Source organism: Coenobita brevimanus, chromosome 25 (assembly GCF_032717465.1).
Source record: "Coenobita brevimanus isolate Jiangsu-jjx chromosome 25, ASM3271746v2, whole genome shotgun sequence".
NCBI lineage: Eukaryota > Metazoa > Arthropoda > Malacostraca > Decapoda > Coenobitidae > Coenobita > Coenobita brevimanus.
In genome coordinates, this window is record NC_136978.1 from 22,664,927 (window position 1) to 22,689,407 (window position 24,481).

The window sequence follows — 24,481 nt, forward strand, 5'->3', positions numbered from 1 at the left end:
ATTTTTGCTTATAAGATGTTTATCCAGTATTATCCCATATGAAGCTATACCTGTTGATGTACAGTGGCTATTTTCACCTATATGGTCATCATCATGCAAGTCTACAGCCATATGTTTATTCAGAGATGACCTTATACTCTCATCACATTTGGGGCGTGGAAGAAGTTGAGAGGCGGAAGAGAGAGTTATATGTGGAAAGGAAGAGAGAGGTGAAAAGATTAGTAAGAGAGAGTAAGAAGAGAGTGGATGAGGAATTTGGAAGGAATTTGAGTGTAAAGTGGAGGGACTGTAAGAAAATGTTCTGGAGAGAAGTGAAAAGAGTAAGACAGGGTGGAAGTGAAGTTAGCAGGGGAGTGAAAGATAAAAATGGTAGATTACTAGTGGAGAAGGGAGAAAAAGTGAGCAGATGGAGAGAACACTTTAAGGAATTGTTGAACGTAGAGGATGGAAGTAATGCGAGTATAAGTGGCTGGGGAATGGCTGGGAGAAGGAGGGAGGTGAGAAGACATGAAGAAATCAGTAAGATGGAAGTTGTGGAAGCAATGAAGAAAGTTAAATCGGGGAAAGCCCCAGGAATTGATGGAGTGTGTGGTGAAATGCTGAAGCATGGGGGAGAGATAGTAGTAGAATGGATGTGGAAGATGTGCATATTGGCCTGGGAGGAAGCTAGAGTCCCGGAGGATTGGAAGTCAGGTATAATTATTCCCTTGTACAAAGGAAAAGGGGAAAAAGAAGTGTGTGGTAATCATAGGGGCATTTGTCTTCTTAGTATAATAGGAAAAGTGTATGGTAGGATACTTATAGACAGAGTTAGAGAAAGAACAGAGAAATTAGTTGGAGAAGAACAGGGAGGCTTTAGGAAGGGAAGAGGTTGTGTAGATCAGATATTCATTCTTAGATCTCTAGTGGAAAAGTTTCTAGAGAAGGGAAAGAAGTTGTATGCGGCTTTCATGGATTTGGAGAAAGCATATGACAGGGTGGATAGACAAGGATTGTGGAAAGTGTTAAGAATATATGGAGTAGATGGGAAGTTGTTGAATGCTGTGAAGAGTATGTACGATGGTGCGAAGGCTGCAGTGCGTGTGGATGGTGAACTGAGTGAATTTTTCTCTTTGAAAGTTGGTTTGAAACAGGGATGTGTCATGTCTCCATGGTTGTTCAATCTGTACATGGATGGGGTAATAAAAGAGGTACAAGGTAGGGTAGTGGATGTTGGAGTTTCCCTGGTGAGAGAGGATAGTGTTTGGAAACTCCCTGTACTGTTGTTTGCAGATGATACTGTGTTGTTGAGTGAAGACGAAGGGGAGCTGCAAGGCTTGGTGGATGAGTTTGAGAGTGTGTGTAAGAAACGGAACCTAAAGGTGAATGTAGGGAAGAGTAAAGTGATGGTCTTTGAGAGAGGTGAATTTAGTGAATGTACAGCGAGGTTGGATGGTGAGGAATTGGAAAATGTGAGTACGTTCAAGTATTTGGGTAGTGTGATGAGTAAAGATGGAGGTTTGGAGGGTGAAGTGCTTGAAAGGGTACAGCAGGGAAGAAAGGTTGCTGGTTCCTTGAAAGCAGTGATAAGAAACAAGGAAGTGAGCATGGAAGTGAAAAAGTTACTACATGACAGTATTGTGATACCAACTCTAACGTACGGAAGTGAAGCTTGGACATTGTTGGAAGGACACAAGTCAAGAGTGAGAGCAGTGGAAATGAGTTATTTAAGAGGATCCTGTGGAGTCACGTGGAGAGACAGGCTGACGAATGAGGATATAAAGGAGCGTTGTGGTGTGGATGTGGATGTGATAGGAAGCGTTATGAGGAACACACTGAGGTGGTTTGGCCATGTGGAGAGGATGGAGGGTGAAAGACTGACGAAGAGAGTGTATGTGAGTGAGGTGGAGGGGGGAAGAGGGAGGGGGAGGCCGAGGATGAGATGGAGGGATGGGGTGGAGAGGTATATGAGAGAGGGAGGTGTGAGTTGGGAGCAGGGGAGTGAAATGGCGGGGGACAGGGCGAACTTGGAGGCGATTTGTTTGTGGCCACCCCAAACAGGATTGAGGCGTCTGGCAATAGATAGATAGATAGATAGACATTTGGGTGTTTGTGTTATTGATGGAACATTAGTATGGTGCTGGAGTTCATGCAGGAAATGAAGCATAGTGAAGTAAAATAACAGCCAATTTAGAATTGTTGGAAGCTTGTGTAGATTGTTGAATGGGTGACTCTTGGTCAAAAAATGTATTTTCACTGAATATGATATGAGTGAATCCATATTATGATCGACACAGTCTATGATAAGTCATCATGCAATGGATTTTTTTCAAAAGTGTCATCCTAAATCGACTGTGTGCTGTACTGGACTAACAGTATATATATATATATATATATATATATATATATATATATATATATATATATATATATATATATATATATGTGTATGTATGTATGTATGTATATACAGTAATCCTTTTAAGACCCGGATGCCCAAGTCCCGGACATTTTGGGCTCGGGTCCTTGGTCAAAAAAAAGAAAAAAAAGAAAAGAAAAGAAGAAGAAGAAAAAAAAAAGCTAATATGTGTTCATCTCTACTTTGAATTTGCTGCGTGATGATAAACAGCTGTGTTTTCACGCATAGTAATAGTACTTGTTCCCTAGGCAGTCTGGCCGAACAGCCCCAAGTCCCAAAGAAAGGCCATGGCCGAGACTGGACTTTCCCACAGAGCTCTAAAGGAATGTATGTTTTGTTGTTGGCATAGATGATTGTGTGCAATGGAGTCTTCCATAATGTGCTTAATAGTATGAGGTGCTGTGTTACATTTTGGACAGGCATCAGCGATGGAGTCATCCAGCCTCTTCTGGTAACTTAAGAGAGCTGGATGATGCCCACATCTCAGCCTGGCCAGGTGGACCCTGTCCTCATGAGGAAGATAGGATTCAGAAGGGTGGATATCAGGAGGCCGTGCATATAGATGTGTGTTGTCTTTAAGTGACTGAATGGAGCGGCAAGTGATTTGAGCATGGATATGGTTCTGAAAACTGGTTTGAAGCGGGCGAGGGGGGAGAGATGACAGTATTTGTGTATGATATCGTGTGCTGGGTGTTGTTTTGATGTTCCTTGGTGTGTGTGGATGTGCTGCCATGTAGTGTAGTGGATGTTGTGGTATTGTGGAGGCTTCAGCGAGAATTTGAGTGCCTCTCATGTCTAGATGATCCTTGACTTTGAGGATCTGGTTTCTTGATGTAAGTGGTCTGTGGGTGAAGTAGCTGTGCAGCCTGTGATTATTTTTAGGGCCTTGTTCTGTAAGGTCTGTAGAATGTTGTAGTGTGTTTTAGTGAGGTCAGGAGCCCAATCAGGGCTTGCATAATTAATCACTGAATGTATGTATTGTTTGTATACTGTGGGGGTAGTTTCTTAGTTGTGTTAAAATGTTGTATGGGCAGATGACCTCAAGGCATTGAGTCTTGGTGTTATTTTATATTTAATGTTTGTGATGTGTTGTTTAAATGACATTGATGTATTGTATTTTACACCAAGGATTTTGTGTGTGTGTGTGTGTGTGTGTGTGTGTGTGTGTGTGTGTGTGTGTGTGGTAGGGGAGTGTTGTTTATGGTGTGGTGTGGAATGTGACTGTATTCTGCTGTCCAGTTTGTGAGAAAGGTCACTGTAGATTTGGCTGGGGCTATTTTGAGCCTGTTTGTGGTGAAACCATTCATGTAGTGTGTTGAGGTAAGGTTGGAGGATGTGTGCAGCTGTGTTTGCATTTTGGTGTGTACATGTAAGTGTTATGTCATGTGCATAGGAGGCTATGTGTATCTATGGTGTGTGGGGTGTGGGAATGTTGTGCATGTATGGGTTAAAGAGTGTAGGGGTCAAAACAGATCCTTGGGGGACGCCGTTTGTTAAGTTTCTGATGTTCGAGGACTGACCGGGAAATGTTACATGTGCACATCTGCCTGCTAAGTAGTTTGCCAGCCATCTTTTTGTGTTATTGTGAATGTTTGTGTTGAATATTTGTTTGTGAGGTTGTGGTGGGGGATGGCATCAAAAACTTTGCTGATGACTAGTGTGACTAGGAGTATTCTGTGTGGTGGCCTAGGTGAATTCATGCCATCAAAGAATATTTAAGGTCTGTAAGAAGAGTGTTTGTAGGGTGTAGTGGCCTAAAGCCATGTTGTGATGGGGCTAGGTGGGTGTGAGGTGCAAATAGTTGTAGTATCAGTCATTCGGTGACTTTAGAGGGGGTGCAGAGGAGTGTGATGGGGCGGTGTGAGGAACATAATGTCAGTTCTTTGCTGGGTTTAGGGATAGTGATGATAATTCCATGCTTCCAGATGTTGGGTATTATGTTGTGTAAGTAGTTGTTTGATATGTTGGTGAGTGCTTGTATACCTTGTGGCCCAAGATGTTTAAGATGAATGTTGCTTATGTTGCTTGGTCCACAGGCAGGTGAGTGTTTAAGGTTGCTAATGATGTGCCTCATCTGGTTGTAAGTGAAAGATGCGAAGTCTGGGTCTGTGGAGAACTGTCTCTTACGTCGGATGATACATCGGTCGGCACGATGGGGGTTTAGATGGCTGACATGTGAAAAGTGATTGATGAGAGAGTTTGCTTGTTTGTTTGTTTGAAGGTATGGTGTCTGTTGTTGTGATGGCAGCATGTGATTGTGTAGTGTTTCTGTTGGAGAGTGTAATGCTGTTTTTGTTTTGTAGAGTTTGCAGGTGTTTGTTATGTGGTCAAGTGTTTGGAGATCATTATTCCAGTTTAGTGTTTGCTGTTCTGGTATTGTTAATTTGAGTGTTGATTTCTTGTATTTGTTGTACGGTTTCTTGTGTATGGGGTGTTTGGGAGTGTTGTAGTGTGTCCCATTGACTGATGAGGCCTTGAATTACTGGTGTGAAGTTGTGGTTGTCTCTCTTTCTGTTGCCTCTAGTGATGTATCATTTGTAAGCATTTTGTATAATTATATTGAAAGTGTGCACAGCGGTGTTGATGTTTGTGATGGATGTACTGTTTAACGTTTCGAAATGTTGTTCTGTTCCAGTTGTGAAGGCCTTCCAGTTGGCTTTCTTATAATTAGTGTATGTGTTTCTGTGGCCAGCTGGGATGATTCTGGTTTTGGTAGTGATGATGATTGGGAGGTGATCAGATCCAAGGGTTTTGACCAGTCTCCAGGATGTTGTGGGGGTGAGATTTGAGAGCAAAAGGTGATGTCAGGATGATGGGAGAAAGAGGGCTTGGTGTGGGATATGGGTATGTTGATGGAAATTATTCAGTAAGAAAAGAAGATTTGTTTGGGATTGTAGTACCAGCCCTCAGTCTGTGTCAGGGTTGTTGACATGCCAGGCTGACACCTTGGCATTGAAATCACCATCCAGGATGATGTTGAGTATGTTAGTGATGTGGTGTATTTGTGGAGGGTAATTGTGTGGAACTGTGGGGGGAAGAGTATGTGTTGGTGATAGTTATATGTGATTTGTTACCAGTGCATATTTTAATTGATTGTATTTCTGTTGTGGTGTCATGTGGGGGGAGAAGTGACTTTTTTGTGTGCACTGGTATCTGAAAAGTTGATGGATTTGTGTACCAGGGTGATGAATCCACCGCCACCGCCATCTGCCCGATCTTGTCGAATGGTGGTGAAATTATGAAATGTAGGTATTTTTTGTATTCTGTGTAGTTTTGTTTCTTGTAAGATGGCAGTGTGTATGTTTTGTTGTTTGATGAATTATGTGAGTTCTTGTTTTTTGGTGTTTTTGCCGTCTATGTTTAATTGAAGGATGTTTATGTTGTGTGTGCGATGTGTGTTGGCTACTGCAGCACGGGGGGGGGAGGTGCGGGTGTGGATGGAGGGGAAGGGGTAGGAGAAGGTTGTGATGAAGGTAAGGGTTGGGGTGGATTAGGATGGGGTGGAATGGGAGGGGTTGGGGGATTTGATGGTGTGGGAAGGATTGGTGGGTTAGGGTGAGGAGGTGTGGAGGAAGAAGGAGTAGGGTGGGTGGGGGGTTAGTGGGTGGGGGGAAGGAGCATAAGGATCAAGTCCAGGTGTTTGTGTAATGTTTTCTGGATGCAAGTGTTGTGCAGGTGTAATGGGTCCAATTCTTGCAGGTATTGTACTGAACTGAACCCTTTGTCTGTCAGCTTAACGTGATAGATTTTGAGCATACTGGACATATGTATTTGTTGGTGGGTCCTGGATTGCTTTCAATGTCCCTGGCTAGAAGAAGTTGTCGAGAAATGTGTTGTGCTGAGTGATGTGGTACTTGGCCGAGCGACCGAAGCCACTTCCAGGTTCTTGCGCCCCGTGAGGGGCCGGGGGGGTTTGCGGTGGTTAGGCCCTCATGCTGTCCTCTTCTGCTTCAACAGCCTCTTGGGGGTAGACTCATGATGAAGGCGCCACTGCTTCAGGTCCACGGGTGTAGTAGAGCGCCCCTTCATCCTCCCCTCCCCAGCTCTTGCCTAACTACCGTCATGTCAATACGCTTGTCACTATGGCTGCCCCACATGCTCATTTTTGTGACTCAACAGTGAATAAACTGAAATACCTCACCACAAGACCACATGGGAATTTACAGTGTTGTGCAGTGTTAAGAAATTAGAAAACACAAAGGATTAAGTGTAGAGTGCAACACGCCAAATTAAGTGTAGAGTGCAACACTGGCGTGTTGCAACTGGCATGGTGTAAGTAAGAACAGAATGTGCAGTGTTAAACTTTTATAATTCACAGTGCAAAGGATTAAGTGCAGCACAACACTGGATTACTGTACGTGCTTCAAGAGCACTTTCACCACTGTGAAAGCCTTAGAGAAGGCGGGTTAATCTTCTAGACGGCCATGGACGTGTTGTAAGTACCCTGTACGCTCCAAAATATTTTCCATATTCACTTCTGATTCCTCATTCTATGGTTCCTTCAAGTATTTCATGCTTTCTGTCCCTTATTTGTGTGAATAGGGTCTTAAATAGGTGCTGTGCATGTCCGGTAGGGAGTTATTTAGGTGATTTTCAAAGTTAGGATGGGTTAAGGTTCATAAGTACCTGTCCAGGGGGCATTTTCCCACGTCCCAGACAAACCCAAGTCCCGGACATGCCTTTGGCTCTGTTACGTCGGATCTTGGGGGGATTACTGAATATATATATATATATATATATATATATATATATATATATATATATATATATATTTATATATATTTATATATATATATATATATATATATATATATATATATATATATATATATTTATATATATTTATATATATATTTATATATATTTATATATATATATATATATATATATATAAATGATCAAAAGTAGCATTATCATTTGATAAGGTCATGACTTGGTAGTAGTGGAGGGATAGTTCGGACTGTCCGAACCATCCCCTTCCTTAACTGTCCGAATCGTCCCAAATCTATGTAATTAACTGTTGGGTGCCCTAAAGTTTCACACGAGAGAGTTTAACATTTGTTTTTCATAGCAGTATGTTCTACATGCAACTCAGATTCACCCTGATAATGCATGATTCGATGCTTGGCATATTCGTAAAGGTAAAGCATATGATATACACTCAAATTGTTACATAGGAGATGCAAAAAAATGTAAAATCTGACCTGCATAAAAAAGTGAGGCGTTTAACGCTTGGAGATTCCGTGTGGTCGAAGTAAACAAACTATCCCACTTTCATACAAGATCACACAGCCCTAGGTCCTATGCTTTTCTCAGGGAATGCACTGTCTGGACCATCCCACTGTCTGAACCATCACCGCCCTCCCCCACAGTATAATGTAGTACTGTTATTTTACACTTACTATGCCAGAAAGGGATACTGTTGAAGTACACTTTCTGTGCCAGGAAAGGATGCTGTTGAAGTACACTTACTGTGCCAGGAAGGGATGCTGTTGTCACCGTGGGCTGACTCCCGAACTTCCCCCTCATTGAGCGACCTTTGTTTGCAATATCCAGGGGAAGTTCGGTCATGATTTAGTTGTTTGTTATATCCGAAGTTTGCAATAAAAGGGTTTGTTATGTCAAGGGTTTACTGTATATATATATATATAAATGGAGGTGGACAGGGCGATGTGGAGGTGATTTGTTTGTGGGCATCCCGTATGGGATTGGGGCGTCTGGCAGTAGATAGATAGATATACAGTAAGCTCGCCCTAAACACATTCTCACCGAACGCAATCGCAATTATACGCGGTTAGTGCTGGGATACGTATAAGACAACATAAGACTAAAGAACCATTACGAAAACTATGAATTTACGCGAGAGGCCTTTGAAAGGCCAAATTCTCAAACCTCAGAACAGCGCGCATGGTTTGTTTTGATCACGTGATCATGTGATTTGCTGTACTGCTTTTCCACAGTATTGTATTTGTAAGTTAAATGTTTACATTACTGTTCTGGTAAGTTTATGTACAAGTTAAAGTACTGTTAAATAACATTAAAGCAAGAAATAAAGTCTTATAACCAGTTTACATGATAGGTGTCGGAATATTGCCTTTTTACTTGTTCATTATAGATTTGCCGCACTGATTTTCCACAGTACTGTATTTGTGAGTTAAATATTTACTGTTCTATTATGTAAGTTAAAGCACTTAAATAAAGTTAAAGCATTAAATAAAGCCTTGTAACCAATTATCCTGATATATATGATTACCCATGATCGGCGGGTTCCAAGATAATTTTCCATCATCAATTCGCCGCCAGACAATTCCCCGTCAAAACATGGACGATTCCCAGTCAGGACAATTCGCACCCTGAACGATTCCCCGTCATTCTATAAATATACTTATTTCGCCTTTGAATTATATTTTAGCATCACCCACAGCTGTCTTCATTAATGACGGCAAATTGTCTTGTTATTGTTGTGATGGCGAATTGACTTGACAATGAATTGTTCCGAAACCAATCGGCATCGGAATTTTGCCTTGTGTTTATGTATTTGTGTGTGGAAGTTTTGCTGTGCAGTACTGTATTTGTAAGTTATAACTTCATATAAACCTTCTAACCACTGAAAGTGCTTCATATTGATTACCTATGGCAGATCTATCTATCTATCTATCTATATACCTAGGCTGCTTCCCCCAAGGAAAGGGATAACAGCAAAATACCACATTTTGGGGGTCTAGGGAGCAAAATATGGAGTACATAGTTAAACTTATGCAGTTTTGCGCCGAACGCGCCATGGTTGGAACCAAACCCTCACATTAGGGGCGAGCTTGCTATATATATATATATATATATATATATATATACAGTAAAACTTCTACAACTCGGCATAATACATGTGCAAGCCTTGCTGAGTTAGCCTATTTGCTGAGTTGTAGGGATGAACTTTAAGTTTCCCCCCAGCAGACACGCACAAAAAAAAAAAGGAAAAAAATTAAAAGTTTTTACAATAAACAGTAAAAGCTGCCTTACCATGATTCCATGCAGTTGTAGGGTGTATTCCAGGCATGGAGGAGGACTTCTGGTAGTTTTTGGAGGTGGTAGGGGGACTCAAGATCACTTTTGGGCACACCTTTACTGTACTGTATATGACACTGTACATTATGTAAAGCACAATGAACACTATAAAGGCCATACTGTAATGTATTTATGACTTGTACTATACTGGGGAACTAAACACTAAACACTTAAACATTACTGTACAACTTGGTATCTTAATGAGTTGGGGGGATTTTTGCCGATTCTTCCTCTCATGTGTGCATTTTTGGGAATTTTTGAATTTTGATTTTTTAAATGAATATTTTGGAGCCTTCCCGAGTTGTAGAGGTTTCTGACTTGAAGGATGCCGAATTGTAGAGGTTTTACTGTATATATATACATACATACATACAGTACATCCTTGAAAAATGAGCATTTGAACTGTGCGATTCGCCAGTTATGTGGGCGCCATCCCCCAAAACGTGATTAAGTAATGTTCATATTTTTCCCCGTATTTTTAAATTGTGCGGGCACGTCTGGGAAGACCAAGCCATTCCACCTACATTCCATACTATTTTATGAGGTGGATGGAATGCATAAGGTGACCAGACAGTTCGGTATTTCATTTTGTTTGGATTATTCATAATTTTACTAATTTATCATAATTTCATAACAGAAGGGCATGTTACAACTAATGTAACAGTAATTTTCTAAAAGCGGGAAAGTTAATATAATATGCACAAAAAGCGGGACATTTTAGTCACAACTAAACACACTCGTGTGATTTTGTGTGCCGAAACGGCTAACAGGGTCGTCTGACTTGGCGCCTCATGGTTATTTGTAAACACACCACCACAGAGTACCCACTCCCTTTTCCTCAGTTTCTGCAACCACCTCACGTACTTTAGCAACTCCAGAGTCATTTCACAAACACAGTGCTTATTCATATGGAATGCTACCTAGCTCATTACATCAACAGAAAGGAGAAGGAAGGAGTGCCCATGGATGGGTATAAGAAGATGAGTAACATGCGGTGAAAATGTGCCGACTGGGGAGGATGTCGACCACATCCTATTTTTTGCATTGTTTATAGTATTTGAATTGTGTCCATTTTAAAAAATGTGGTGCACATTGTCGACCATATTTACACATAATTGAAGGTCCGAGTGTATATATACATATACATATACCGTATATATATCATTTTGTTTAGTTTTTAAAGGCTCCAGCATGCTTGCATGCATCAGCCTTGGTCACCTAATGGCGGCTCTCCATGCTGCACGATCCACTACAGCCTCCCTGTTCAGTCCCTTAACCCTGAGGTCACACTTAATGACCTTGTCCCATGTCTTTCTCGGTCTACCCCTCGTAACCCCACCCCCAATATCAACACTTCTCACCTTCCTCACCCAATTATCATCCCCCATCCTCTCCACATGTCCAAACCATCTCAGTCTACCTCTCCTTATCACAACACCAATACACTCCAGTCCCATCCTACCTCTCAACTCTTCCATCGTGAACCCAGCCCCCCCAGACCTTGGACGCAGGGACGCACTACACAACCACCTAATCATTGTCATTTCTGTACATCTGAGCCGGCGAATATCCTCCTCCTTCACTGCCCAGGTCTCACTACCATACAGCATTACACTCCTAACACATGCTGCATACAAAGACCCCTTAGCACGTAGGGAGAGTCCTCTCAGTGTCAGGAGAGGCAAGAGCTCCCTGAACTTCTTCCAACCACTTCTCACCCTAGCTACAGAGCTAGCTCCAGCCCCACCTCCAGCACACAACATGTCTCCCAAATAACAAAACTCATTCACACACTCAAGAGATTCACCAGCAAGTTCAATTCTTGGTGAAGTCTAACAATCTCCACCTGCTCTCCCCGACACGCCGTACATATAAAATCAGCATTATCTCGCAGTCTACTTCTGATACCACTACATCTCTTATGCACCCATTTATCACAAACACCGCACAAGATGGAATTACTTCCCACGCCCTTGTGGCAAACTGCACGTAGCCACTCTTCCTCATCTTTGACAGTACCGCCACCAACCCTAGATATCATCACTTTTGTTTTATCTGCATTTACCCTTAAGCCCTTGCGCCCCATACCATCTCTCCACTTCCTAAACCTTTCCTCCACCTCCCTTTCATTCTCTGCAATCAACACCAAATCATCAGCATACAACAACTCCCACGGGAGTCCGTTTCTAAAGTCACGTGAAAGGGCTTCATGTACCGTGATAAACAACATGGGACTCAAAACTGACCCCTGATGCACACCAGCATTCATGGAAAACCCATCACTCAAATCTCCATTCACTCTTACCTGGGTGTGAGCACCCACATACATAGCCATAACCACCCTAACCAGCCACTCCTCCAAGCCAAGCTTTCTCATTGCCCACTTCACCACCTCTCTAGGGACTCTGTCAAAGGCCTTTTCCAAATCAACAAAAACATAATAAAGATCCCTTCTCCTACCAATATATTTTTCCTGAAGCTGTCGAACAGTGAATATGGCATCAGTGGTCCCCCTACCTGGCATAAACCCAAACTGCATCTCATCAATATTCACTCTTTCTTTAGTCATACCTTCTAAAACTCTCTCCATTACCTTCATTATCTGATCTAAAAGCTTTATACCTCTATAATTTCCTCTGTCCAGGGCATCACCCTTCCCTTTATACACATTTATAATTACCGTACACTCTTCAGCCAATCATCTGGGACAACACAATCATAAATAATCCTATTTATTAGGTCAGTGACTAACTTCACCCCTTTATCGCCTGAGGCCTTCAACATTTCCGCAGTCAACCCAGACACAAATGGTGCCTTCCCCACCTTCATCCTGCCTATTGCCTCACTCACAGTAGCAGCATCAATCAAAGGCCAAGGGCCAGACACTGGATCTGCTGGCTCCAAACCTTCTCTGTCCCAGTCAGATTCCTCTATTCAACAACCAGTTATAATGCTCTCTCCATGCATCTTTATTATCCTCACTGTTCACCACTACCCTTCCTTCATCATTCTTCACACATTGCTCACCTGTAATATCCCGATTATCCTTCTTCACCTGACCTGCCACCCTAAATATCATATTTTTCCTTTCCTCATGATTTAGGTTATCAAGTAAAAGTCTCTGTGACTCAGACTTTGCCCTGTATACCTCTCTTCTAGCCCTACGCTTGGCAGCCAAGTATTCCTCTTTGCTACCACCCTTCTTCCATTCCCGGAAAAGCCTTCTTTTCTCCTTAACTGCAAGTTCTACACCCTCATCCCACCACCAAGTTACTTTATGTCTTGGTGGGCCTCTTGTCCAACCACATGTTACATCAGTAACTCTCAAGAGATTGTTCTTGAGGACTCTGTACGGTTCATTAACGCCTCTGTCTATAGCTCCTGTTCAGCCACCATTTTCCTCAACTTGCTATAGAAGGCATCCCTTACTGCTTGGTTTTTCAGCTTCCATATTTTCTTCCTAGGTACATAAGTCCTCTTTTTCATCACTCGTTCTTTAAGCACCATATCACAAATCAGTAGTTTGTGCTGCTGCACACACTCCTCACTTCCTATAACTTTAGCATCCCTCCTATCGGCCCTCCTAACTGGAAAATAATCTATCTGACTGCTATTTCCCCCAGACTCATACGTAATTAACCTACTGTCTCTTTTCCTAAAATATGTGTTGCACACAGTCATGTCCGTTGCCTCCCCAAACTCAAGTATCCTTTTCCCTTCTGCATTTCTTATACCATATGTACATCCCCCGTGCACTCCTTCATAACCTTGTGCTGCTTCCCCTACATGACCATTTAAGCCCCCTCCCAAAACCACTATCTCATCATCTCGCATACCACCCACTACATGTATTAAATCATCCCAAAATCTATCTTTCTCTGTTTCATCCAATCCTGCCTGTGGAGCATACGGCGATATAATCGCAGCTATCCTTCTACCAAACAGAATTTTCACTACCAATATCCTATCGCTTACTCTCATAACATTCATAACATATTCCACCCATTTCTCTGCAACCATCACACCAACACCTCCATATCCGTCTGTCCCCCCTTGCCAAAACAGCTTATAGCATCAGTCCTTCCCAACAATCTTTCTGGCTGATCCACCCCTGTACCGGACTTCCTGCAAACGCGCCACATCCACCCACCTCCTACTGAATGCCTCAGTGACTTCCCCCGCTCTTCCCCTCAAACTTCCCACATTCCATGAACCCACCCTGATTCCTCTGGGTGATTTACTGTCCTCAGGCTTGCTTTGAAACTTCTTCTCGTGTTTTGTCATATTCAGTATTAATAAAGGGGGACAGACATACCACAGGTCCCACTCACTGCACAGTCCCAGGTCCAGGCAATGGATCTGGTACCCCTAGCCCATTAGCTTACCAGTGGCAGTGGTAGTGGCCTCAGGGCACCCTGCTAGGACAGCTATATATATATATATATACTGTATATATATATATATCTATATAAATATATATATATATATATATATATATATATATATATATATATATATATATATATATATATATATATATATATATATATATATATATATATATATATATATATATATATATATATATATATATATATATATATATATATATATATATATATATATATATATATATATATATATATATATATATATATATATATATATATATATATATATTTATTTATTTATTTATTTATTTAAGAGGAGCCTGTGGAGTCACATGGAGAGATAGGCTGACGAATGAGGATATAAAGGAGTGTTGTGGTGTGGATGTGGATGTGATAGGAAGCATTATGAGGAACACACTGAGGTGGTTTGGCCATGTGGAGAGGATGGAGGGTGAAAAACTGACGAAGAGAGTGTATGTGAGTGAGGTGGAGGGGGAGGCTGAGGATGAGATGGAGGGATGGGGTGGAGAGGTATATGAGAGAGGGGGGGGTGAGTTGGGAGCAGGGCAGTGAGATGGCGGGGGACAGGGCGACTTGGAGGCGATTTGTTTATGGCCGCCTCAAACGGGATTGAGGCGTCTGGCAATAGATAGATAGATAGATAGATATATATATATATATATATATATATATATATATATATATTGTTACGGAACAGAGAAAGATAATGTACACTTTAAGTGAGAATACTAAGAGTCACTACTGTCCCGTAAAGCTCCAGGTTCAAAACAAAAGAGTTAGGTAAAATTACAAGTTAAAGTTTAATGCACAAACTAACAACAAAACATTCAGGACTCATAAGGATAATGTAATGGCAAATAAACAGGTTAAATATATGGTTAACTGCAATAGCCTCTATTAACACGAAATTAGCAAGAGTAAATTTATCTAAGTCAGCCCTGATAAAATGAAAATACACCAGGTAATGCTCAGTTAATGCAAGATAAATTATTACAGATACAAACTATTATCAAAAATGACTTACATAAAATCCAACATTAATCAAAAACCTCACTAGGCCTAAGAATTAACCTTATGCTACACAGTACAAGAAAAAATACAACAGTTATACTCAAATTACACACAGCTGCTAGATGTTTGGAGATTTCTTGAGCACTCACAATAATAATATCTGTACAGGGGAGGACAGAGATGTGAACAAAATGAGGAGCAGATCTAAGTGGCAATGATGCAGAGACTGAGCTCATTATATAGGGGCCAGGAGAGCTTGATACAACTTGTAAGAAGGACGCACAAATGAAGCCATGGGGACAAAAAGCTGAAAATCCCGCTCTGAATAACAGAGAGAACGACTTACTCTACTATAACGGTAGAAGGGGGGGACTGAGGCAGAACACGCTCGTGATCAAACATGCGGCAACTGTGCGTTAAAATTACACAAAGGATGATGAAATCATAGGCTATGTAACAATATATATATATATATATATATATATATATATATGCCAACGGCCATACCACGTTGAGTACACCGCTTCCCGTCCGATCAGCGAAGATAAGCAACTTTGGGTCTGGTTAGTACTTGGATGGGTGACCGCCTGGGAACACCAGATGCTGTTGGCGTCCCTACGTGTCAAGTGGGGTTGGTGGAGGATTAGTGCCCCTCCCTGTAAAACAATTAACTCTAAGCCCTTGGCCACCCCGTCTGGGATACATGACGTCTGGCAATGAATGAATGATTTATATATATATATATATATATATATATATATATATATATATATATATATATATATATATATATATATATATATATATATATATATATATATATGTATATATATATATGTATATATATATGGAGAGAATGGATAATGAGCGATTGGTGAAAAAGATAACTAGATCTGATGTGAGAGGTGTAAGGCTGAGAGGAAGACCACGAATAGGATGGATGGACAGTGTGAAGAGAGCGCTGGATGCGAGAGGGATGTCTGTTGAGCAAGGAAGAGTGGCTGTGCGTGACAGAAATAAATGGAGAGAAATTGTGAATGAATAAGTGATGACGCAGCCCTGAGGGGATATTCTCCCGCATTTGGTCTGATCAGCTAGCCAGGTCAGGTGCGGGTAAGGGGATGGATCTGTTATGATGTGGCAGGGGTAAACCAGTTCTGTTGTCGGGCCCTGCTGCGGATGTCACTGATTGCATTGTGCAGTTGACCCTTGTGCGGTGTGATGCGGTGAGGATCTGTCCGTTCTCCCCTTTGGAGCTAAGATGCGAATGAATGTGTTTGAATGGATGAGTAAATGGAGAGTGAGTCGTCCTGTCTCGGCTACCTCCCTTTTCTTGGGGGAAGCAGCCTAGGTATATAGATAGATATATATATATATATATATATATATATTTATATTGTATATATAATAGGAAGGTGTGACATAACGCATGAACGTTGTCCCTGGAAGGTCCCCTTTATGAGATGTTTGTATTATAGGGCCATATGTGTACATGTTGGGTTTCATGGTACCCAAGCCAGCCCCAAGTTCACCTTATGGAGCAATTTTCCAGGATTTTTCTCTGGACATTTATCTACCTAATAATGACTTTACTACATACAAACACTGGAGGAGTCCCTACCTTGAATTGAAGAGGTTGTGGGCTTCCTGGGGGGGGGAGGAGTGGGGTTCCGAAGCAGGGCAGGACTCCTACTGGTCCAGAGCACGTTACTCTTGCTGCGCCGGCTCCTTGAAGTCCTCATCTGAGGATATATATATATATATATATATATATATATATATATATATATATATATATTTATATATATATATATATATATATATATATATATATATATATATATATATATATATATATATATATATATATATATATATATATATATTTATATATATATATATATATATATATATATATATATATATATATGCTGTATATATATTCTATATATATTTATATATATATATATATATATATATATATATATATATATATATATATGGTGTGACTCAGGGGTCAGTCTTGAGTCCCATGTTGTTTATCATGGTACTTGAAGCCCTTTCACGTGACTTTAGAAACGGACTCCCGTGGGAGTTGTTGTATGCTGATGATTTGGTGTTGATTGCAGAGAATGAAAGGGAGGCGGTGGAAAGATTTAGGAAGTGGAGAGATGGTATGGGGCAAAAGGGTTTAAGGGTAAATGCAGATAAAACAAAAGTGATGATATCTAGGGTTGGTGGCGGTACTGTCAAAGACGAGGGAGAGTGGCCATGTGCAGTTTGCCATAAGGGCGTGGGAAGTAATTCCATCTTGTGCGGTGTGTGTGATAAATGGGTGCATAAGAGATGTAGTGGTATCAGAAGTAGACTGCGAGATAATGCTGATTTTATGTGTACGGCATGCCGGGGCTGAGCAGGTGGAGATCGTCAGACGTGAAAGGATTGAACTTGCTGGTGAATCTCTTGAGTGTGTGAATGAGTTTTGTTATTTGGGAGACATGTTGTGTACTGGAGGTGGGGCTGGAGCTAGCTCTGTGGCTAGGGTGAGAAGTGGTTGGAAGAAGTTCAGGGAGCTCTTGCCTCTCCTGACATTGAGAGGGCTCTCCCTACTTGCTAAGGGGTCTTTGTATGCAGCATGTGTTAGGAGTGTAATGCTGTATGGCAGTGAGACCTGGGCAGTGAAGGAGGAAGACATTTGCCGGCTCAGACGTACAGAAATGACAATGATTAGGTGGATGTGCAGTGTGCCCCTGCGTCCAAGGCCTGGAGGGGCTGGGTTTACAATGGAAGAGTTGAGAGGTAGGATGGGACTGGAGTGTATTGGTGTTGTGATGAGAAGAGGTAGATTGAGGTGGTTTGGACATGTGGATAGGATGGGGGATGATAAGTGGATGAGGAAGGTGAGAAGTGTTAATATTGGGGGTGGGGTTATGAGGGGTAGACCGAGCAAGACATGGGACGAGGTCATTAAGTGTGACCTTAGGGTTAAGGGACTGAACAGGGAGGCTGCAATGGATCGTGCAGCGTGGAGAGCCGCCATTAGGTGACCAAGGCCGACACATGCAAGCATGTTGGAGCCTTTAAAAATGGAACGAAATGATATATATATATATATATATATATATATATATAAATGTGTTGGACTAACAATAGAGCTTATGGGGAAAAATGAATTATGTCAGCAACCCTCAGAAAAGTCACCCTAAATACCTACCATATACCTATACATATATTGGTACTACTGTAATTATAATAAATGGTACTATCCTATGAATGATAACTAACCTTTTAGGATAGTGTTGGTGGGCTTGCTGGGAATGGAAGGTGGTATCCAAGGCCGTAGGTAGTCCTACTGGATCCCCGGAGGATGGCTGCTGGCGTCACTAGTGGGTAATGGCTGTTGCTCCTCCACAGTACCCTCGCGTCCAACACACGTTAGTCCAGCACAATTCGGGTCCAGCACGTAGAGCAATTAATTAGTATTATTTAATACGATTTAATTACTGCAACACGAGTGTGTTAGCATAACACGCACAGAGCTCCGAGAAGTGGGCGAAATCCGTAGAGTTCACTCTAGCACGATCACCCCCGGTCCAACACGGTCATACTGGACATTCCTGTGATGATGATAGCCAATGAAAACTTCTGATCAAGTAGCCTTCCCCGCCCGCTATCGTGACGTGATCGTGATGCCGCCCAATTAAAAACGCTTCTGGTGTCACGTGATGTTTTGTTTAAATTTCTCCCGCCACAGCGCCACTCAGTTGCATAATTGCATTGGAAGGTGCTTTTTTCTTGCTGCATTTTCTGCCCTTGTTACTGCATTTTACCCTGCTCACGATGCCCAGGAAGCCTTCTGAGAACCCCAAGACGTGTCGGCACCTCCCTCAGGCCACCAAGCTAGAAAGCATCGAGAGGAAGAAGAAAGGGGAGAGGAAAGTTGACATTGCCAAGGCCTATGACATGAATGAAGCCAACGTGATCATAATAAAAAACTAAGACAAGATCCTGGGAGCCGAAGGCTATCACATGGCACTTCATACCAGGTTTGTCGAGGATACGATGGTAAATCGGAACGGTAACGTGGTAAAATTGCCGACGATACTACGGGCATTTGGAATTCATCTGGATGGATTCCTGCCGAGGATACGGGCAAAACAGTGTGACCAAAACCCAGGCGACTCGACAGAGAATGTCTCATACTACAGCCCTGAACATTTAGCCTGACACTGAATACATATTAATATTTTAGAATAAATATCAATCGTTTTGAAACCCTTCTCATCGGCGTGCGTACCAGTTTATAAACAAAGTTGCTTCTCCTTATTCTCTACCGAGTCAGCGACAGCGATCAATTTCCACGGTCACGAGACGGGGCTCTGGCAACAGTGTGAGAAGCATGCACTTTGCCAAGGATTACAGTGCTAGGACAAGCAGAAGTAGGACCTTCCATGGCTGTGGACGAAGATAGTGATTCTGAGTGTGATTTCGAAGGACTTATGAGGGAGGTTGAGGAGGAGCAACAGCCATTACCCGCTAGTGACGCCAGCAGCCATCCTCCGGGGACCCAGTAGGACTACCTACAGCCTTGGATACCACCTTCCATTCCCAGCAAGCCCACTAACACTATCCTAAAAGGTTAGTTATCATTCATAACACAGTACCATTTATTATAATTACAATAGTACCAATATATGTATAGGTATATGGTAGGTATTTAGGGTGACTTTTCCGAGGGTTGCTGACATAATTCATTTTTCCCCATAAGCTCTATTGTTAGTCCAACACATTTTTGGTCCAACACGTGACCCATGCATGACAATATTACCGTGCTGGACGCGAGGGTACTGTATATATACTGTATATGTATATATGTATATACAGTATGTATATATATATATATATACAGTATATATATATATATATATATATATATATATATACAGTATATATATATATATATATATATATATAAAACACACACACACACACACACAGTTGTAGAACTGAACTGTAAAGCAAATACTTAGCAAGTGCTTTTTGCTTATGCAGCCTTTTCCTTCTGTCTTCCAGGACTGCCCAAGCATTCCATGTCGATCTGATGAATACTTGTGTGCTGGAGGGTATCAGTGCATCCGGCGGGACTGGATGTGTGATGCAGACAAGGACTGTCCCCTTGGGGATGATGAAAATGTGGAAACATGCCAACACAGTTGTGGTGAAGGATTCTTCACATGTGGAGATATGTCATGCATTCCTGAACGCCTCAAGTGCAACAACTTTACTGAGTGTGTCGACGGGTCTGATGAAACTGATTGTGGTGAGCATTCTTAGAGTAGTTACAGCTCATCATAAATCATTTTAACCAGGTTAGCAACAACTAAAATATAAAAAGATGTCCCAAGGTTTAAGAGTTCAAGTGTTGTCCACCCCCTCCGCATCTGGATGTAGGATTAACAGTTTGCTCCCTGAGCCCTAGCAGTCCTCCAGTGTGCCACACACCATCACTTGCCACCACTTAGAATCTTATATTCACCATCTAAATTGAATACACATCAGGGCTTTCTCATTCAGGACAGTTGCATTGCTATTAGCTGTGGTGTATTTATGACTTGTTGATGGGTCTTGTAGAAGATCACTAGTGATTTTAAATGAAATTCACGTAATTGCAGTTCCCTGCCCTGGCAGGATTCAGCTCATATAATTTCAGGCAGTAGACAGCTCCACTAACCTCTCTGTCACCACCTGTTATGACAGAATTTGGAGATTTAATGTTGGGACATAATTCTTTGAGAGGGAAAACAAAGTGAAATAATAAAGTGGTCATTTCAAAGAAGTTAATCATAATTTCAGAGGTACTGTTGAGGAAGATCAGTCATGAGGGAGGGTGACAAAGGCATGAATGTAATTATTTTAGAATGATTAGATGGATAAAATTTGTAAGTTTCACATAGGAGATTTATGCCCCTCATTTAATTTAAGGGTTATGAGTATGGATGTGTGTTATACATGTCATGCCATATCAGTATGAAGCTACTTATGAAAGGTATTGCCTACAGAATGGAGCTGAGAGATTTGAAAATGTGATGAGTGAATTGATGAATGTGACATGTAGTCCATTTTATTGAATGCATTTTTAGCTTCTCGTACTGCCTTGTTTTCCCTTTCTTCATCCAACCCTTACCTTTGTTTTATGGGATATTGGGAGAGGCTGATGATTAATTCTGTTCCACCTTCTTTTTGTTGTCACAGCTCCTACTTGTAAAGAGGATTCACAGTTCAACTGTGGGAACCACTGCATCCCAATGAGTCTTGTGTGCAACGGCAATGATGACTGTGGCAATGGAAAAGATGAACCCACAGATGGCACTTGTGGGAAGGATGAGTGTAAGGAGTTAAATGGTGGTTGCACACAAATATGCATTGACACACCTGCTGGACACTATTGCAAATGCAAGAAGGGATACATGTTGGTCAATAACACACAGTGTGAAGGTACAGTATAACAAAGTATTTTAGGATTTAGAAATCTGTTTAAAATTTGCTGTGAGTTGTAGGAATTAACATAGTGCTGTAAACTCTCAGTTATCTGGCATAATTCAGCCACACCCTATGACGGTTAAGGCAAAATGCCGGATATTGCATAGTACCCTCCATCGACTCAGTATTTGGCGTTGAGCCGGATATTGCATTACTGTCCATCTCGAACATCAATCCTAAAAATTTTCCCATGAGTAGAATATGAAAATTAAGTCTAAGATACAATAAAGTAATGGTACAGTACAGTAATACAGTGCTGGTTGACTACTGTTTATGAGCGGGCTGATACACCATAAAGTCAGATACAGTATTGCATAGAACTGCCAGTTACATCCCGTTTCAGCGACAGATACTGCATAATCCCTACGGATAGAGCCGAGCCAGAAGCATTGGATATTTCGTTGGGCCGGATATTGCGATGACGGATAATTGAGAGTTACTGTATTTTAAAATATATGCATTTGAACTTACATTTCATCAAGCACCATGAGTAAATGATGTCTTTGGCTGAAGTTATGATGTAATTACTGGTACACCCCTCCCCCACTATTTGATAGGGATGCATTCCATAAAAAGTGGTTGAGTAACGAATTGGTCGATTAATGAACTTATTTTTTCCTATGAGAATGTTAAGAAATAGGCGGGTTAGGTTCCTGACCACCTTCGTCATTAAGAAAATATTCAATAAAGATGGAAAAAGTACCAGTGAATATGAACAAAAGTGACACGGATTTGAACTGTTTTCTTATAGGTCTATGTTCTCAAGGAAAAATATTTTAGCATTACAAAATCTCAGATGATTGACATTTGATTTTCGATCAGAAAAATATTGGAGGACAAACAAAATATATCTGCTTGGAGATATTAAAGAAAGCCGCGTGAACGCCTTCATTAGTGTGTTTATTGCCTATCCCCCCGACTGGACATGACGTCACCACCACAAACAAACTCAAATGTATTCAGTTTAAAACCACAAATAGTAATGGAAGCCTAACTGGAAGCACTGAAACCTAACTAGGGGGCTTCTCCCCCAGAACCCCCCCAGTGATCATAACCTACCCAACCTAGTGCAAACTAAGATGTGCATTGTGTGAAACTGGCTCCAAAACAGTATTGTGCGTCGAGAACATTCGTCAGTTGTTGGCACAGTCGTCACCAGGGTTGCCATTTGGTATTTTTCATTAACGAATGTAGGCCAGTTTAGGAATGAAAAATTTGATTAGTAAAGAATCAGCATGATCCATTACCAAACGGATTTTTCACTTGTATGAAGATACAGAGGATGGAGATGGTGAATTGTCTGCTCTCTTTGATTAAATTGCTAGCCTAGATAGCATGAAGATAATCAACATGCTGCTAATTATAAGGAGAGTGATTGTTTCCATTTGTATATATAATTAGTGAAGAATAAAAGCTTCCCTTAAGAATTTAAATTTGGTTATGAAAATTGAGGAGTTTGGTAATGTGGCCAAGTTCAGATCTGGCAACCTTGATCGTCACCCGACCATGCAATGGCGAAATACTCTCTCGGGTTGGTGAGCACATGATTGTGCTTAACAGAGGTAATAGTAGGGGTCCTGGGTGGAGCCATGGTGGTGCTGTAGTATTCCACGAGGCCAAAAAGAAGTGCAAATGGATGAAGAGGCAACCAATCAGCGGGGCACAGCGCAGGAGACAGGCAGCTCAGATGGTGTATTTGGCGGTGCATGGTTTGAATTGTTGAAATAGCAGGGATAACAAGTGTTGAACAACAAAAAGGGGTATAGCTATATAAATTTCGAAACGACTATTTGTCGAATAATGATTGGTCGAAAAACGAGGGCTTGGTGTACTGGTTTGTTTTGATATATATTATACTGTTTATTTTGCATTCAACAATATCTTTTTATTTCAGTCATAGTAGGTGAGCTTACCAGGGAAGTTAAGATTAGAAGGAGCATTGTATTGTAATGAATTATTGGTTCTAAAAGCCTTAGGAACAGTTTACTTGGAGAATGATTCCCTCTACAAGTTTAAACTATACATTAGAAATATTAGCTTAATTGAATACTGTGCCTGGATTATTTTAAAATTTTCACCTACAGGTTAAATAGAGTGTAGTTAATCTTACATTTGAAAGCAGTACAAGTCAAGAGTGAGAGCAGTGGAAATGAGTTACTTGAGAGGAGCATGTGGAGTGACATGGAGGGACAGGTTGACGAATGAAGAAGTGAAGGAACGTTGTGGGGTAGATGTGGATGTGGTTGAAAAGATTAGGAGAAATACACTGAGGTGGTTTGGACATGTGGAGAGAATGGAGAATGAAAGACTGACTAAGAGGGTGTACGTAGGTGAGGTGGAGGGAGGGAGAGGGAGGGGTAGACCGAGGATGAGGTGGAGGGATGGAGTTGAGAGGTATATGAGGGAGGGGGGGGTGAGTTGGGGGGAGGGGAGTCAAATGGTGGGTGACAGAGTGACTTGGAGGCGTTTTGTCTGCGGCCACCCTTTGCGGGATTAGGGCGTCGGGCTATAGATAGATAGATAGATAGACATATTCCTGTATTATTTAAACTACCTGTACATTCTGCAAAATGATACCCACATATAGAAATGTTTAATGAGAAGATGTAGTGGTCTGGGCAAATTTTTGTATAATTTCAAACAACATTTCCATATACAGTAAAACCTCCGTATAACAGACTTCAATAGACCGGAATTCGCTTTTATCGGACTCTAGGAGCTACCGGACTAAATTCCTATATATTGGAAAAAGTCTGATAAAGCCAGAAGCAGTCTGGACCACCTGACCACTTCAGCTATGGTCACCACAATAAGGTAAATAAAGGACATGTTTATCAGTGTACGGTACAGTATTATTATACATATAATACCATTTGATTAATGTAGTGAAGTTATAACACAGTACAGTACTGCAATAGTAGTCAAAACAGTTTAAAAACCATTCATGCGATCTGGAATAATGTCTGATATATCGGAGAAAGACTGGTTTAGCAGGGGGAAGTCTGGATGTCGCTTTTAGTGGAATTTCGCATTTTTTGGGATGGTTTGTGCCCCAGTT

General features: G+C 41.3%; 1 protein-coding gene and 1 non-coding gene across 4 annotated transcripts in view; both read left to right on the forward strand.

Annotated features, from left to right (window-relative positions):
• LpR1 (Lipophorin receptor 1) overlaps window positions 1–24,481 on the forward strand; it is an 838,382-nt gene that overhangs the window by 415,652 nt on the left and 398,249 nt on the right. For all 3 annotated transcript variants that reach the window (XM_080267931.1, XM_080267932.1, XM_080267930.1), the window contains exons 6-7: window positions 19,957–20,203; window positions 21,136–21,378. In XM_080267931.1, the coding sequence (XP_080124057.1) occupies window positions 19,957–20,203; window positions 21,136–21,378 (490 nt within the window). The remainder of the gene's footprint in view (window positions 1–19,956; window positions 20,204–21,135; window positions 21,379–24,481) is intronic.
• On the forward strand, window positions 15,377–15,495 carry LOC145393929 (5S ribosomal RNA). The gene has a single exon (XR_013896281.1). It is a non-coding gene; the product is annotated as a 5S ribosomal RNA (ribosomal RNA).